General features: G+C 43.1%; 1 protein-coding gene across 3 annotated transcripts; it reads left to right on the top strand.

Annotated features, from left to right (window-relative positions):
• Positions 1-941: 941 nt before the first annotated feature.
• keap1a (kelch-like ECH-associated protein 1a) lies at positions 942-17,424 on the top strand. 3 transcript variants are annotated; one of them, XR_005070274.1, is made up of 13 exons: positions 942-1,392; positions 8,657-9,497; positions 10,178-10,377; positions 10,512-10,668; positions 10,769-10,861; positions 10,954-11,100; positions 11,189-11,295; positions 11,749-11,878; positions 13,194-13,390; positions 14,869-15,074; positions 15,151-15,327; positions 16,661-16,914; positions 16,992-17,424. XR_005070274.1 is itself a non-coding variant. In XM_037071883.1 (12 exons), exons 2-12 carry the CDS (start codon positions 9,285-9,287, stop codon positions 16,834-16,836), a joined length of 1,803 nt encoding a protein of 600 aa, XP_036927778.1. In that variant the 5' UTR covers positions 951-1,392; positions 8,657-9,284; the 3' UTR covers positions 16,837-17,424. The 3 variants fall into 3 exon arrangements, 2 of the variants coding, with proteins under 2 accessions (XP_036927778.1, XP_036927779.1); XM_037071883.1 differs by having other exon boundaries at positions 951-1,392; positions 16,661-17,424; XM_037071884.1 differs by lacking the exon at positions 942-1,392 and adding an exon at positions 6,756-7,093 and having other exon boundaries at positions 16,661-17,424.
• The last annotated feature ends 851 nt before the right edge of the window (positions 17,425-18,275 follow it).

The following is an 18,275-nucleotide window of genomic DNA, read 5'->3' as shown; positions in this document are numbered from 1 at the left end:
GCTAATATTTTTGACACCAAAAAGGGACATCTGCTGTTTTTTTAAGCAACAAAAGTGGGTGTTTCTTATGAGGCTTCAGGAAAGTATCCAGCTGTGTTTGTTGTGACTAAAAGCAGCTAGTTTTAACAGGCAGTCAGGACGTCTTCAGATATTTTTTTTAAGCAAAAACAGCTGTTTTTAATGAGACCTTAGGACACTTTCAAGTTTTATTTCAGGCGACCCAAAAATGATACTTTTGACAGGAAGTCAGGACATCTCCAAACTTCCAGACTGTGTTTTTGATAGTAAAACTCTAACAAGACTTCAGGACAAATTCCTGCCAAGTTTGTGGCGACAGATAATTATTTTTAAAAAATATTTTTGATATTAAATCGGGAGATCTTTTTAAGAGTTAAAATCGGGTATTTTGAGCAAGAACTCAGGACAATATCCAGCTGTCTATTTTAATGAGAAGTCAGGACATCTTCAGCTACTTTTTAAGATAAAGAAACTGTTTTTAATGAGACACTGGGACAATTTGCAGCTGTGTTTGTAAAAACAAAACTACAGCTGTTGTGACATAGTGGTAAGATTAATAAACCTTTCAGATGTTTTTTTATCAGTTTACTTTTAAATGGCTTTGTGTTATTTATTGAATTTGTTGATTCACTACTGTATCCTATATTTAATCTCATGGGGATCGTATTGGATATAGATTAATCAGCTGATAAAATGTCGTGTACATAATCTCCTAAATGTTTGACATGTTCTTATGGGATTTAATGCGTGTTGAAAGATACAGTATCACTCTCAGCCGGGGTGATTCATCGGGGCCGGCCTCATTCTTCTCCATGAATCACCGGTCATCAAACTTCATTGGAACTGTTTGCGTGTTTCCTCTGAAGCCTTGCTCTCCAGGGCGAGTGTGTGGGTGCGCATGGATGGATAAGAAGGGGGTTTTCTCCTGCTGCAGGCTGTGGAGCAGCGGTGAGTGTGCGGTTGTATAATCCCTGTCAGTCCTGCCCCTGGCCGAGGTTCAGTTTCAGTTTGAGGAATGCCTCTCCTGCCTTGTTGCCGTGCAGGTCCCGTGTGCACGCGTACTCCCCGCCCCGCGCACTGCTCGCGGAGAGTTGCAGAGTCATGTCGGTGCACAAATTCCTCCCCAGACTTTGGATCTGTGCCCGCGGCGACGCAGAGCAGCAGCGAGGCTCGCAGCTCGCCACATTTCGCCTTTTAACGTGAAGACGAGACGCGTCTGGAGAAGCTTTTTTCCCCCCCTCCCCGCGGAGACTCGATCGCTGCGCGTCTGGAAACAAATCAACAACAACAACAACAAAAAGTCGTGCGTAAAACTTCGCCCCCACCCCACCCGCCGGAGTGATCGGTGCGGACTCGTGACAGCTGCGGGTTCAGGTGAGTGAATCTCCAGCTGTTTTTGTGTCAGATGTGCAGTTTGTGAGCGGACGCGCCCTTCCGAGAAAAAAAGAAAAGAAAAGAAAAGAAAAATCACTGATTCAAACGTGGTCGTGTCGTGTGTGTTTGTGATCGGGACATTTCTTGTGTTACTTCCGACCACATCGCAGTAACGGCAGCTTTTCTTTTTTTTTTTTTTTTTTCTTCATTCTGTACACTCACATATCCGGTAGTTTACTATGTTGTCGTCGACCATTCAGCTTATTTCCTCACCAGTGCGCAGACTCATGAAACGGAATTGAAACTTTGGCTGATCGTCCTCTGCGTGCTGCGTGCCTCACTGATAACATATAACACGAATAATCTGACAGCCACAATTTGTCAAGTCAATAATCAATTAACCATTATAATCAATCTTCAGGTTTAAAGGAGGAAGAGACAGATCTTCATTGACTGATGACTCAATAAACTGGATAAACAAACAAACTTGATTTAACTGTGTTTATCTGTGGCGGACCCTGCCACCTCTCTAGCTTCAAGCAATGCTCTGTGGACCTTATTTACCTCTGAGAGCAGCTCATTTATTCACTTAAGGCACAAATATTATTAGTCTTACAAATATTAAAATCCTGAGTTTGAATACACACTGCCCCCCCCCCATAAACTTTAAACTAAAGATTCTGACATATTGCACCTTTAAACGTCTGAACCTCTGTGGTTGCAGCCGTCATTGATTAAGAGTCGATCAAACTTTAATTGATCATTTATTTCACTGTAATCAAACATTTACATTCTTGACAAAGCATTTATCAAGCCACTGTTTATTTAGAGGATGCAGCTGATGTTGGTCCGCAAAGCATTTAACTGATTGTGTGGAATTGTGATCTTTGGATTTTAGTGAGTGTGGCACATTTGTAGCTCATCACCATGACAGGCAGTTTTCACAGTTCTCTTGATTTGTACAACACAAACAATCATCTGCTTGTTTTCCTGAATGACTCATTAATTTGAGACTTTAAAACATGCATATATTAAAAAAAGTATGACCAACAATCAAACCCAACAAAGTGATTCCTTATTATTTTAGGACTGGGCAGCATATTGTTACAGCGATATGAGACTCTACAGCTGATCGTCTTAGATTTTGGAGATTATATTGTGATATAGTGTAAGTGTTTCATCTCCTGGTTTGAAATGCTGCATTACAGTCATTTTTCTAAACTTACCAAACTGTTCTACTTGTTTCTAATACTTCCCTGTACGCACTTCATCCTTATGCAGTATGGTGATGTTATTCTAAGGCCGTGTCGCTCGGTCTTAATGTAACTATTATTCTGCACCGTTACCGTTTGTATTGCAGGCTTTAGCCGGCTTATGTGCTGGTGACTGATATTATGGTGTCGACTGAGGACGCGGAGACTTTACGCGGCGGTTTCGGGCCTCAGGTAGTCACTCGCCTCCCATCTCATCCATCCGTCTGGTCTGATGCGAGGTTGCGTGTGTGGGTGTGTGGAGTGAAACACAGCAGGCTGGAAGTCATCGTCAATGTTGTAGAACAAGAAATTCAAGGCCAGATTAGTGAGAGAGGAGTAAAAATAGTTTCCACATTAAGCGAGGGAATTTCTCTTCCAACTATTTGCATGTAGTTACTGAAACAACACTCTGTAGCCACCAGTGAGGGATAAACATAACATGACAATACAAACAGGTAAAGGTATACGTGGGTGAAGTCCTGAACAGTGACCAACTGGGAGCCTGGCTGGGTTGCTGTGGTGACTGATTGGCTTGTTAAACAGCATGATGTCAGAGCCTTTATCTATATTGTTTCAGTTCTAGATAACACAAGATGACTCAGTTGTTGAAGCCCTGCAGGAAAATTAGATTAGATTAGACTCAGCTTTATGTAATTCCAGTACTACAGACCTGTGTAATATATATATATATATATATATATATATATATATATATATATATATATATAAATATATATATATATATATATATATAAATAAGAACTAGTGTTATGTGTTGATTGGTTGGAAACGTATGAGCGGTGACGGTTGCAGCAGAGTGAAGTGAATACACCTGGATGTGGAGAGCTGTGCAGCAGTTACAGTAGGAAATTGCAGGTATACAGGTGTAAATATAACACGAACGGGGAAACAAATCGTCTATCGTTTCCAGGGAAGATGTCAGAGGGACGTTTTTAAATGCCAAAGAACAGCAATGAGTAAATAAGTCAGTAAAATCAGTTACGTAACACGTGCTGCAAAGTCCCGATACAGCACGACAGGCTGCAACAATATTAGAACAAATGTTTACGAGGGCGAATTTTTCACCACAGATAACACAGGAATGCTCTTTCTTTTAGTTTATTTAGTTCTGTTGGTGGGTTTGTAGTCAGGAGGCACTCTCACGTGTTATTTCAGGTCACCGTAGTTCCTGCGCAGCTCTCGCCTTGAGTTTTTTGACTGCCAAATTTCTTCAGAGGAGACTTTTTAACCCCCTAATCCTCCCCCGAATTTTTCAGAATAAAAGCTTTGTCATCAGCGGCCTCTGACCCGAGTCAGCTGAAAGATGACACGGCAGAAAAAAAGCTCATGTCACAAAAACATTGCAAGACGGCCTGTGGTCACTGTGGCTCAGCATATTTTCGGAAGGTTAATGGAGGGCGTCGTCTCTCTTTAAATTAAGTCCTGCAGTGTGTTCATGTTAAAGGCTGACGTGTTCCCAGCGGACCATCTGCCAACAGCAGCAGTCTGTAAATGGTTAACTGTGCCACTGTTGTTTCTTTTTATGAAGTCTGCACCGACTGCTTAGTTATCTGACAAGTCATTTAACCTAGTGAATAACCACTGATCTCCTCCTAACTCAATTAAAGCTTCTGAGTCAAAGAAGAAGAGCACCTGTAGTCGTTTTGGCTTCTGAAACATTTCTGATTTCAGCTATTGAAATGGCAAAAATCTCTGTTTTGCGTCGTCTCCTATGACTGTAAACTTAAAATCTTTGGGTTGCGGGTCAAGCAAGACATTTGAAGACCTCCATGTGGGTTCTGGAAACAAGTTTAAACCCTTTTCTGACTTTTTTGGACCAAACAACTCATCAGAAGGAAAATGGACCCTCAGCAGTAGGCTGCCAGAACCAACAGATCCACAGAGCGTGCCACATCCACTGCCCTAAAACACCACAGCATCAGAACGCTGTTGGTTGACTCCCGCTCGGCGTTCAATACAATCTCACCCGTGAAGCCGATAAGAAAACTTTACACTCTGATCTGGAGGGCCGCACTCTACGATTGAACAATTGGCAGGACGTCGGTCACATTACGAAACCTGGGTCGAATCAATAAAACTGTCCCAGTGACACAGTGTTCTCTCAGTGTTCTCTCAGTGTTCTCTCAGTGTTCTCTCAGTGTTCCCACAGTGTTCCTGCAGGCTTGAACAATGTTTTGTATAGTAGCCGAGCTCAGAGAACTGTGTGTGTACACAGTCACTTACTGTTAACCCCCTTAAAGCCTGATCAGGAGAGCAGGACAGGCTGATATATCCAAACACAATGGCCCTTTATTGAAAACTGAGTGGCTGTATTGTATTAACGACTCTCGCTTCCCTTCTCTCAGTCTCTCCTCGACCTGATCTCTTCCTTTTTACATCTTCCTTCAGCTAGATCAAGCTAGTCTCTTGTTTTTTGTTTTTCTCTTACTTGCTTTTCCCCCCTCTTAATCGCAGTAAGTTGCCCGTCGAGATCTATTTTCTCTGCGTGTCTGCTCTCCCTCCCTTTTCTGCCTCACACGTTCGGTCATATGACCGGCGGTGGAAAAGAGCTCGAGGGCTGAACAGATTTGATTGTGCAACTCTGCAAAGCTGCACTCCGTCTGACCGAAAAAGCCTTTCTTGCGCTGTGGTCAATGAAACGCACACACAAAATGTGACTGAAAAACAAACATCTGATAGATGCTGACGGTACAGAAAACAATAAGTAGAAGGATAATCAGTCAGGTGGTGTGAGTGCTCTGCTGTGGTTCTCAAAAGGTCAAAGTAAAGTTTGGTCACTCGTAGGATCCGGGTTTGTCTCTTTCGAGGCCTAAAAATGTCTCGGCAGCTGTTGATTCTAGAGGTTTCTACATAGACAAACTCCTGACTGATTTGTTCTGCTTCGGGCTGCAGCAGCGAGTGACGCTCTGGAATGCAGAGATTTCATGTTTGCTCGACATGCATTTTCTCCGCGTTGTGTGAAGAGAAGAAACGCCGCTCTATTTCAGGAATGTGCAGGCAATTCTTAAGCATTGTGATCGTAAATTCACTGCAAATATTCCCAAACCTCGAAGGTATAAATGAGAAACGAGCTGGGAGGTAATCAGAGATAATCAGGAGCCTGTCAAAGAGACATACTGTGCTTTTTCTACTTACAACTTCAACATAGTGGAGGAGTCTGTGCCTCTGGATCATGTGAGGCGGATGCTTGAAGATGCAGCCCAAAGACAAAAGTTAAGGGCTGACAGCGTGTTTTAATTTCATTAGTAAAGCTGGTGAAGTTGTAGTGTTTCTCAATCAGAATGTGCTGCTTAGTTTGTGATATGCACAGCACACACGGTCCCTCGAGTATCTGATATTAACTTTACTTGAGTATTAAAAGTACAAAAAAGTACAAAATATATAAAAATGTATTTTTTTTTGGGGGGGGGGGGGGGTTAAACTGATTACTCGCCTTGCCGATTAACAAAATTCAAACTATTCAAAGGTTTATTTATCACATGCAAATATACAAGTGCAGCAGCAGTGAAATGAAATTGCAACCATTTTTCTGATTACTGGAATCTGTGTTTTCATCTGATTGCAAAATAATTGTAAATGTAATAATGTGCTCATTTGTAATCTGCAAAGTAACTAAAGCTAAAAAAAAAATACATTAAATTGAGAAAAAGTACAATATTTTCCTCCAAAATGCAGAGAAGTGGAAATATGAAGTGGTTGCAAATGGAAATACTCAAAGAAAGCACCTCAAAATTGTACCTAAGTGAAGTTTATGCAAACATGAAGTTTACTTTCTGTTTGTCTTCAACCAGGCAGCATCATTCTAGTCTTCATGCTAAGCTAAGCTAACCTTCTCTCAGTGTGACGTCAGACACACCTGTAGTCGTATTAATCTTCTATCTAATTCTCATCAGGGAGGTGAGTGAGCATGTTTCTCATGATGTTAGACTGAAGTCATATCTGATTACACATTGTCTGACATCCACCTGTATGCTAACGACAGAGAGGGATCCAAGACTCCCGACTAGAGTTTTATTAGAGACAGGTGCGCCGTTCAAACCCACCTACAGTCGTTACATGGAACTCCTGAGGGGGAATGATAAAGACCTGACTCAGTTCACGGAAGTTCTTTGCCTCACACTTTTCTAATTTTCGGTTTATTGATAGTTAATCTCGAGGTTTAATCGTGAATGGCGAGATAAGGGGGTGTTTGAGAACCCTCCGCAGGGTGTTTACTTTTAATTCACTGATTTCCTGTTGCGTCCGAGGAGAGGCGGGACCGATGCTCCTCTGACTTGTAAGTTAAGGTAGATGGTCAAACAGGTTCCAGTCAGCTGGATGATAACACCGGCTTTACTTCCTGCGCAGAAAATAAATGGGAGTACAGGAGTGAATGTGATGAAGGGGAAGCAGCGGAGTGATTGGTCAGCGACAGCTTCTGGTGTCTGGTAGGAGTTCGTTCGTTTTCTGTCGCTCTTTTGTAATGTGAACGTGCGTTGTGTGTGTTTCGTTTTTATTTATAGATGTCTACTCTGCACATGAGTCACACACTTTCAGTCTTGTGTTGAGCTGAAAGAAGGAGAAGAAAGAGAGTTTAACTGGACATGACTGATTAATTATAAAGCTTGTCTCTGACTTACTAACTACAGATTTTATTCGCAGTGTATTATTTGGTCAGATTGTCCTCGAGCACAAGAGGACATGTTCCAATTTCTGGTTTTGTGTGATGAATGATAAAAAACACCAAAAATGACTCAGTTTATCACAAATACCAAGAAAGGCAGAGCTTGATACCATCTGATGTTGACTGTTGACTTTGTGATAATTTGGTTTGTGTGACTGGCGCCTCCCATCATGTCTGAGTGCAACACAACTGTCGTAAAAATACAATTCACAGGTTTCTGCCAACAGTTTGTCAGATATAATGTGAAGTAACATGCTAACTACAACAAAAAAAAACTCTACACAACTGATAGCCACATGTTTGAAGTAAAAATGCAAGCTCAGTGTGGCAGTCAAAGTAATTTCATGAGAGTGTAACACCTGTAACCTCTGCTGAAATCGGCTGACTTGGCGAAGTTGACCGTCTTGCCTCCTATAACTTCGAGAGCCTTACATTACTCAAATATAAGTCCAAGTTCAGCTCCTCGTCTCGCAGTCGCCCGGCAGAGCTACAGGTTGCTTTTCAGGAAACTCCGTACTTCACAAAAGAGGTGAGGCGGAGCAGCCGGATGACATCAGAGAGAAAACCAGGAAACTTTTAATTTTCCCCATAAACTACGATCCACTTTCACCCAAATCACCGACGGCTGCTGCTGTGTGGGATTATGTGATCCTACACGCTCTCTGAATAAACATATAGTGCAGAAACAAGTGACAGGGAGGTGGTGGTGGCTGACACAGAGACACCATCCACAGTATTATAAGTCACTTTACCATTTTGAAGCTGTTATTTTCAGTTACATAATGCTGCTTTAAAGACAAATTAAATGGTTAATGGATCATCAACATTGTTGCAGATTAGCTATTGATTAATTAACTAATTTTGCTGCTCGTATAGAAGAAAGTTTCCATGTCGAGGTCCAAGACTATGAGCAGCTCTGAGGGAATGAAACAGCACAGACATGTTCGCATGTTTATTCCAGATTATCCATTCACAGACTGAACGTGAGAATATTTTTACTCGTTAAACTTAAACCAGCCGGAAAAAAATGCTACGTCCCTGTCCTTGGCATGAAGCAGCGACCGAGTGTGTCTTTTCTATTTCAGCCGCGAGGAAGTGAAACCTGGAGTGTGTGACACGCACACTCCCTCGCACACACACACACACACACACACACACACACACACACACACACACACACACACACACACACACACACACACACACACACACACAGGCATGAGGGGGGAAAAGAAAACGACACTTTCACATGATTTCGTTAGCTTCCCTCGCAACCCACTGAAATGTCATCTATCGTAACTTGATCTGATTTTCTTTTCTTACGCAGGATAAACGTCACAAACAGATAAGGCCGGAGAGATTCCCCGCCAGGACACGTCGGATTGTGCAGTTTCACACATCTGCCGGCCCCTTACTGCTTTCCTGTGGAGCACTGAACTGCAGAGGAACTGTCGGAATTGATCTGCTTTCAAAACCCTGAAACTTGTAAAAATGTGGACCATCGGCGATGTAACGATCATGGCTTAGGAAACTGTCTGACGCCCTAATTCAGAGGCTGTCAGTCATGTTGGAGCCCGGATCTGCGGGTGACAGAACAGTCTGCAAGTTTGTTGACACGCCGTGTTCACATTGGGAAGCGTACGAGCTGAACGTATCTCATGTGGAGACCGACTTCTTCTCTGGACTGCTTGCTCTGCCCACTGACTGTAGCTGGGTTCAACAATGGATTATGACATTAAACTGCTCACAACCCTAATGCGTTGGGGAAATTAATGGACATTTGTGGTGAATCCCGTACAAAATGGAGGAACTCAGGACATCTGCTAGCTGGAGCAAGACCAAATGAATTTTCTCCGTTGAAAATCAGACCCAAATGGGATAAGAGCTAAAAACTTGAACTTGTAAAAGACTGTAAGACTGAATTCGGAAAAGAATCTGGAGCGCTCTCTCCCAGAATGCATTGTCCATTGAGGAAGAAACGTCCCACATGCGACTCTGATTTCTCGGCTATCGTGGTCCCGTCCATGCACGGGTCCGGCTGTCTGGACTACTCGGTGGAGACTCACGCTTCCAGATCCCTCAAGGCGATGGAGGAGTTCAGGCGGCAGGAGATGCTGTGTGACCTGGTGCTGCATGTGTCGCACAAGGACAGGACGGTGGACTTCAAGGTGAGACGCCCGCTGAATTAGATGATCACAACGCAGTCTGTGTCATTTTGTGGAGAAAAAAAAATCTGAATTTACAAACTTAAAGGTGCACTGTGTAAGAATATTAGTTAAAAATCTAAAATAATCAACAGATTGTGAAGAAATAACAGCTGGTGTCATGTCTAGTAAAGTTTGCATGCTAACCGGCTAGCCGGCTAGCACCAGGACTGAGGCTAACCTGGTAATCCAACTAGCTGAGCTAACAAGCTAACAGTAGCTACAGTCACAGGTGTACAAGCACGACACCGTCAGCAGCAGGTACCGGTTGCGGTGTTGGGAGTATGAATTCAACAGGTGGACGATTCTGATGCATTGCACCTTTAAAAAGCGCCACAATCTACAGTGTAATTTGTTTTCATTGCCATGCACCAGTCATGCATGTCGTCCCAAGGGGTGAAAGATTTGACTTGCTGCGTCTATTTATATTATGATTTCTGATTTTTCTACTTCCTCTTTTACTTCTGCGCCCGTGGAGGACGTCCCGAGAGTTGGAAAAGCTTTATTAACTTTGTGACACTGTCACTAAATTCTAAACCCTTGAGCCATCTGGTTAATGTGACATCAACACAATAAACTCAAAGCAAAAGCAAAGTTTAGCGGATCCATTTCTTAAATCAAATCAAGTCCGTTACTTCATCCAGGTGCATAAGGTGGTCCTGGCCTCCTGTAGCCCCTACTTCAGAGCCATGTTCACCAGCAGCTTCATGGAGTGTTGCGCCCCGGAGGTCACCCTGCGAGACGTCTGCCCCCAGGTGGTGGGAAAACTTATAGACTTCGCCTACACCTCCCACATCACGGTGGGAGAGAAGTATGTGCTGCACCTGCTCCTGGGTGCTATGAGGTAAAAGAACAGTGCGTAAACTGCAGCACATTGTGTAAAAGTTTGACCCTGAAACTTTTGATTCATGCATATTCTCCACCTAAAATCAGTAAAATCAGTAAGTTTTCCCTCCTCTTCCTGTTGTTCTCTACAAGGTATCAGGTGGAGGACGTGGCCAAGGCGTGCTGCGACTTCCTCACCAAGCACCTGGAGCCGGCTAACGTCATCGGCATCGCCCGCTTCGCCGAGGAGATCGGCTGCACAGAGCTGCACCAGCGGAGTCGAGAGTACATCAACACGCACTTCAGCGAGGTGAGGCGCACGTACGATTGCAACTTGCAAAAAAAAAAAAGGGACTAAAATGTGCACAACCAGTCGTCAGTGTGACTTTCTCTGTGCTGTTGTGTCCCAGGTGACCAAAGAAGATGAGTTCTTCAGCCTGTCTCACTGCCAGCTGCTGGAGCTCATCAGTCAGGACAGTCTGAAGGTGCTCTGTGAGTCCGAGGTGTGTAACGTTCAGGAACACTGAGTTATTTCATCCATGTATGTATCCAGACGCATATAACAAACCTCATATTGATGTGTCTGAATAAACAGGTGTACAAGGCCTGCACAGACTGGGTCCGCTGGGACATGGAGGGCCGAGCCCAGTACCTACACGCCCTCCTGAACGCCGTCCATATCTACGCCCTCCCTCCGAAGTTCCTGAAGAACCAGCTGCTGTCCTGCCCCATCCTCCTCAAGGTAAACTCCAACTCTCGTCGTGGAAGTGAATAGACACATGAGATTTGTTTACAGGTTTTAAGTTCTCCGTCTTGTCTTTTGACTCCAGGCCAATTCCTGTAAGGACTTCCTGTCTAAAATCTTCCAGGATATGACTTTGAGGAAGTTGCCCCCTGCGCCCAACCGCGGAAATCAGCTCATCTACGTGGCCGGCGGGTGATTATCTCTCATGGTTTATACGACAATTTATCATGCAGCAGCACTTTGGGCTAATGGCTCCTTTCTCACTTTTTCTGACATACGTGTTACTGAGTAAGCTGTGTCCAGTAATGATACACAACGTGTGAGCAAAGCGCCTCACTGATCCACAAAGTGTCTCAGTCTGCCACCCAGTGGCTGTCAGGATGTCACCCACTCTGTCTTCCTTACAAACTGAGGGCCGTGTTATTTATTTCCTTGTCCCTGTAAAAGAGATCATCGTTAATTAAAGCAATTCGGTACGAGGCTTGACATGCGGAAGAGTAGATTAATTTCACATGAAGCCCCATAATGCGTCCGTACATGTGGCAGCATATCAAGTCACTGGTCTTTTTCATCTGTGTACTTTTTTTTTTCTTTCTTTTTTAAATAATGCATCTACCCACTCACTATTCCCTCGTCTCTGTTCAGATACAAGCAGCATTCCCTGGCTGCCATGGAGGCCTACGATCCCAGGAGGAACTGCTGGCTCAAACTGGCTGACATGGCGTCTCCGTGCAGCGGTCTGGGCGCCTGCGCGCTGTTCGGGCTGCTCTACACTGTAAGTTGCAACCAGTTACAACAAACCACCATTAAAGTATAAGTCAAGACACCTATCCAGAGAAATGAACTTCACCGAGGGAAAAAGTGACTGAATGATCGATAATAAATGAAACAAGGTCAATGAATGATTAATGCGCGGGATGATTGCACCCACGTGTTCCAACACGCTCGTGGTGTGTGGCAGGAAACTAAAGGGTCATTTCGTGCTAACAAATGTGAATGTGAACTTTGCCCGGTGTTCTAATCAATGAACGTTTATTAAATTCATGAAACCCTCCATAATCCTACAGCTGTCCTCCACACTCTCTTTAAGTTGTGAATTTTTTACGTTTATCCCTCAGAGCTAAATATGTACCAATGAAATAAAATCACAGACTGTAATATTACAGCCAGTAGAAGGAAGAACTAACCAGTTTTTATAGAAATATAAGAACTATGAAGGAGAAATATAACATCTTTGAATTTTTTATATACATGCAATGAATATTAACACGTTCACATAAAAAACAAGCGTTCGAGGACATTAAAATCACCCTTCTTGTTAAAAATTAAATGATAAAAAGTGAGTTTCTCAGCTCTGAAGTTAGATTTTGCAAGATCTGAGGCTCTCAATTTTTTAACGCCGGACCTGACAACTTTTAGATGTGAGAGATGTGAGATGTGGTTGCAAGAAAATGAAAAATAACGGAGACATGAATGTTTGTGAAAATGAAAGCTTCCTTATTTGGGTTAAAACAAAATGATTTACTGTTATTATTTTGTTTTTGTAACGTTCTGCAGCAACTGTTTTTAAATGAATGCATATTGCAGATTATTCTCAGGAGGTTTCTTGTATGTTTAGGACAAATTTTAACCCAATTGAGTAAAAAACAATTGGTGAGGCTGAGAAAGCGCCAAGAATCACAAAAATGCCGAAAAATTCCCAACTTAAAACGTATTTGAAGCACAGCTGTAGAATTCTGCAAGATAACAATAATTCCATGAAAGTTTTTAAATTATTTTTGACCTGAATATGATATATGAATATATAATGATATGTATGACAAAGTGTTAATACTGATTATGTAAGAATGGCCTGTGATGTAACACAATTCTATATGATGATACGTTGGAAACACGCTAGATTCTGTGCTGTGTTGTTTCAGTCTTGTGTTGCTGTCTGTACTGGCATATTTCCTATTTTGACCCACTTTCTTCTTCTCGTGTCGGCGTCTACCTGCCACTCCTGAACAGACTACTGTTTGTTTTGACAGCTTGAAGAGATTCAAACATAATCTCCGTTCTAATCCCTCTTTTTTTGTCCAAAAATCCAGGTCGGAGGGAGGAACCTGTCGCCTCAGAACAACACGGAGTCCAGCGCCCTGAGCTGCTACAACCCGATGACCAACCAGTGGAGCCAGCGGGCCTCGCTCAACATCCCCAGGAACCGGGTCGGGGTGGCCGTGGTGGACGGCTGCATCTACGCCGTCGGCGGCTCGCAGGGCTCCACGCATCACAACACGGTGGAGAAGTGAGACACTAACTCACTCGAGCAGGCACTCGAGGAGCAATTTGATTTTAATGGAATAATACTGCAATAAGCACAGATTTCCTCCCCGCTGTACGCACATTGTCAAGTGCATTTACCTCAGTGCAGGTATGGATAATGGCACGGGGAGAGATGGGATGAATAGCTGCCATTCAAACTAAAGAGCAGTCAAGAAGTTCGCAGGTATTCCTCTTAGCGTAATTAGACGACAGCACAGCGGAGCGCGTCGAGACACGCTACCCAGGAATGCCGACCTGGAATGCTTTACATCTCGCACCGAGCCGAGCGGGGAGGAGTTTTGTTTTGTTTTGTTTTTTTTTAAAAAAGCTGCTACAGATCAGCTTCAATCAATTAGTGACACAAAAAAACACAAGTAAAGCCAAGTGACATTTCTTTTGATACCATTAGCGTTTCTTATGCTTCATCAGCCCCCCCTTTTGTTTTACGTTCAGGAGTATAGATTTCCAACAGATGGAAGTCACAAGAGAATTATTAGCCCTCATCAGACGACACTTGCAAGTCTTTTTTTATGAGGTGCTGCTAAATTTAATGAAAGCTGATAAGAGTGTTGAAATGAAAATGCAACGTGAGACACATCAAAGCAGATTAGAGCATTTGTGGTGACAATGGTTGGCAGGGAAAAAAAAAAAAAACAGCTCCTGAGGATGCTTCCTGAACGATCCAAGCAACATGTAAGAGGATCAACAGGGAGCCCTGCCGGTCCTCTGAGTCCCAGAGGCGCTAAAATTGAGATTGTGTCTTATCTTTATCATAGTGCATGCAGTCGTTCCAGAGTTCAGAGGTCAGAGGTCAGGGTCAGCGCATTGACCTCCGGGGAGCGACCCGCGGTTGGATCTTTTGTCAGGGGCACGTCGCCAACGTTAGAGAGCAGCTGATGTAATATCTGCCACCCTCCTATCAGCAGTTTACAGCTGGAATACACCCAGTACCGAGAACTGAGCCAACAACTTTTTTAATCATTAACCAGGCGGGTGAACACGCAGTCCGACCTGCCTCGTCGTGACTCACCGCTTTGTCGTCGTTGTGTTATTTGCATTAACAAAGTTCCCAGCTTCCCCGTATCGCTTGTCTCTGCGTTATGTAAGTTCAGTGAGAGGGCAGGACCACAGCGTCACATGCCGGGTCTACAGAATCATGTGGACTTCCTTGTCTCTGTCTGCTCGCCGCGGCGTCCCGGCCTCTTTGGCTTCAAATGAAGCTCGTCAATAGTTGCCAAACATGGCTGCCAGCTTAACCTAATCCACTTAAAGTCGACCGACTCGGGCAGACTGAGAAGGTTGCTGCACGCGGCCGCTGCCCTCTGATCCATTTAAAGTTTTGCAGCACTGATTCCCTAATTTGATTATATTAATTGACTTACGTGTAGCTTCATTAGAGACTGTCAACAGATTATTTCTGTGTTGACTACATGTAACTCACTGCTGCTGTTTGTTTTGCAGGTGGGATCCGGAGTCTAATCGCTGGTCCTTTGTTTGCCCAATGTCGGTCCCCCGTCTGGGTGCTGGAGTGGCGGCGTGCGGCGGCGCTCTGTACGTGGCGGGCGGGTATGACGGGCAGAACCGCTGGAACACTGCTGAGAAATACCAGCCCGACACAAACACGTGGCATCAGCTGGCGCCCATGAACACCATACGCAGTGGACTGGGTGAGTGCGTGTGTCTCGGTGAGTTTTGACTGCCATTTCGTCCTAGATGTTGAACTTTTTTCGTCTGCGTCTGCAGGATTGGTGAGTATGAACTCGTACCTGTACGCCATTGGAGGTTATGATGGGCGGAGCCAGCTGTGTTCTGTGGAGCGTTACAATATATCCAGGAACCTGTGGGAGCCCCGGGCCGCCATGCAGAACTGTCGCAGCGCACACGGAGCCACGGTGTACCAGGGACGCATCTACATCTTCGGTCAGAAACAGCGTTCATCAGAATATTTTAGTTTATTGTTTGATGCAACTATTTTATCTGTTTAACCTCGGCCACGGTGGTTTCCAACCATGTCCGGTTGTTGATTTGTAGGCAGGATTGCACAAAAACTACAGGACGCATTTCCACGAAACTTGAACGTAGGATGGTTCTCAGCCCACAATAGACCCGATTAACTTTTGGTCTGGATCCAGGAATGTTTTATCGCTTTCTTTAACAGTGCGATATGGTGCGTTTATTGGCATTATCATCATTTCTGCATCGATCTTGATTAAGAAAATCTGGATCTAGTGGATTTCAGTATGTTTAAATGGAGGGTTAGTCTTTTTTCTGTTGCTATATAGTGCAAAGTGGATTTTTGATTGGGCTTGAATGAATCGAATTGGGACTGTTGGGCCTTGGCGGAGGTATGCACTCTACTGAATGCCATTCTAGTAGATGTGCATTGTAGATACTTTTGGTTTTTGTTTTAGTTTATTTTTTTCTCTTTCAGCTGTTTTCTGCTTATTAGATTGAATGTTATCTTTGTTATTCTATCTTTCTTTAATCATATCTCTGTATTTTGATTGAACCGTCTTATCCTTTTTTTGATGACACCTGTATTGATCACTGTTGACCGTCTGAAGTCAGGCTTGTTGTGTGCGGTCGTCACTAATTAGCTCATGAGTAGTTTCATGCATCTAAGCCTGCTGTACCTTTATCACGAGCCCGAGGAGGAGCTCCAGAGAAACTACGTCAGCGCTAATTAAACGATGATCTCATATTTTTTAAAGGCTGTCGCTGCCACAAATGTTTATGTCTTATTTTTTTATGAGTCAAACAACGTTTCATCTGGTAGTAAGTCAATCCTAGGAAAGCCTTTAATATCTCCGGTATATGTGAAGATACCCCCCGAAGCAACAACAATGCAGTAATTAAATTATTTTGATTAATGAGTAAAACAGTCAGGTCAGGAGGTTTGCTGGTGAGATCCCCCTTTACTTACAACAGTGTGAGCTCCTCCTAATGTGGCTTAGTGCCTCTGTGTTAATTAAATAGAGTGGTTCAGATGTTGGGAGTGAAGAGACGAGCAGACGGCAAATAAAATGTCAGATCGGGAAGAAATAACGAACGACTCCAGTAAATAAAATCAATTAAAACCCTAAAAGTAAAAAAAGAATAATTTTACTAATCCATTTATGAATTTAGAAATAAATTGCATAAAGACAGAATGACTTAATTTGATTATTCACTGACACATCTGTTGACAATTAGATCCCTAATTGGTTTATTAACAGCTTCATTAAACGTGTTGTGTCTGTGTGTGTCCGTCCAGGAGGTTTTAACCAGCACGGCTTCCTGGCCAGCGTCGAGTGTTACTGCCCAGAGAGAAATGAATGGACGTGCGTCACCGACATGCCCGTCGGACGCAGCGGCATGGGCGTCGCTGTTACCATGGAGCCCTGTCCCGGCAGCCTGCCAGAACAAGAGGACGAGGACGGAGCCACGTAGGACAAGGAGCTTAAAAAATCTGTTCCAGTCTCCCAAGTGTTGAATACGGTTCCAAGTGGTGCTGCTTTTCAAGAGAAGGTTAAGTGCATTAAATTAAAAGAAACATTCCAATTTCACAAACTCCTCGTCCTAATGGAGCTCGTTTTGTGCCGCAGCCGTGGAGGAAGAATCATATTTCTGCCAAAGGGGGAGCAGAAAAAAAACTGGTAGCATGAAGGTGACCTCGCAAAGCACAAGGTGCTACGAATACAATCTCAAAACGATGGTGTTATTTAATTAAATAATGTTATTCCACAGCTGTTTTGAATCTCTCAGTGTTCAGTTGTTATTTGTAAAATTGAGTTTGAATGTCTAATTCCTCTCTTTGTGTTGTATCTCTACCTCTGACTGTGTCTAAATGAGCACTTTTCTTAAATGTGTTTCCTTTATTTTGTGCCAGCATACGGTAGTTTCATCCAAAAAACTGCCGCATGGTGTATGAAAATTTCTTGATTTTTGTTTTTGTCCATTCACTTTATTTTATGTCGTGTTTCTAAAGATGCAGTTAATCAAGTGTGTGAATAATAAATATTTTATTTCTTCACCAAATGTTCAGCATTGCAATTCTTATTCGTCCTTTGTTTTGACCAACTTCTTCTGATCTCGATTATTAGGATGCATCCTCAGAGATTTGTAATCAAAGTATGGTGCTTTTCTTTTTTTTAAGGATCTCTGTTCTTGTGCAGAAGATCTAAAAAGTTAAACAGGTCAAAGTCCGCACTGACGAAGCTCCTCTCTCCCACTGAAAACACTGCTCCTCAAACGCCTCGTCAGTAGCCCCGCCTTTAATTCTGTGACTGTGTGACATCACACTATGTCACCATGTCCTACATTTCCATAACTGATGCCTAGCTGCTAGTTTGGTATGTAAGACTTGATTAGCACAGCTGCTCTGTAGTTGTAAGCGGTGCTGACTCAGGCATGTGTGAGCTGACCAATCAGAGGAGACTGCAGCACGGCACAGTGTGAGAACAGAAAGTGTCTTTTGGATATTAAAGCCTGTAAACTTATTATAGCAGTAACTGAAAATAAGATTTGTAACCTGAAAATATCTCTTTAAGCTAAATGTTTACTGGTATGAAAATATAATACATATACATGACAACAAGACAAACAACAAAAAAAGTACAGGACAATATAAAACCACATTATTCAACATATGATACTGGAAGGGAATTCACATCACGCTGCCTCACAGTTACATTTTCACATCCTCAACATATTGTTTGATCTGCATTCATTGAACCAAAGTTTCTAAATCATCTCATATAGTGATGCTCAGTATTACTCAGCAGTAGTTGCTAATTCGCAATGTTGAACTTGCTTTCCAACTACAATTACATACCAGGACGATCTAAATACTATAGTAGCATTTTGACTTTCAAGTCTTCTGATTTAAA

The sequence above is a fragment of the Acanthopagrus latus genome, chromosome 16 (assembly GCF_904848185.1).
Source record: "Acanthopagrus latus isolate v.2019 chromosome 16, fAcaLat1.1, whole genome shotgun sequence".
Taxonomy (NCBI): domain Eukaryota; kingdom Metazoa; phylum Chordata; class Actinopteri; order Spariformes; family Sparidae; genus Acanthopagrus; species Acanthopagrus latus.
Note: the sequence above shows the minus strand (reverse complement) of the source record. Positions and strands in the feature narration are given on the sequence as shown.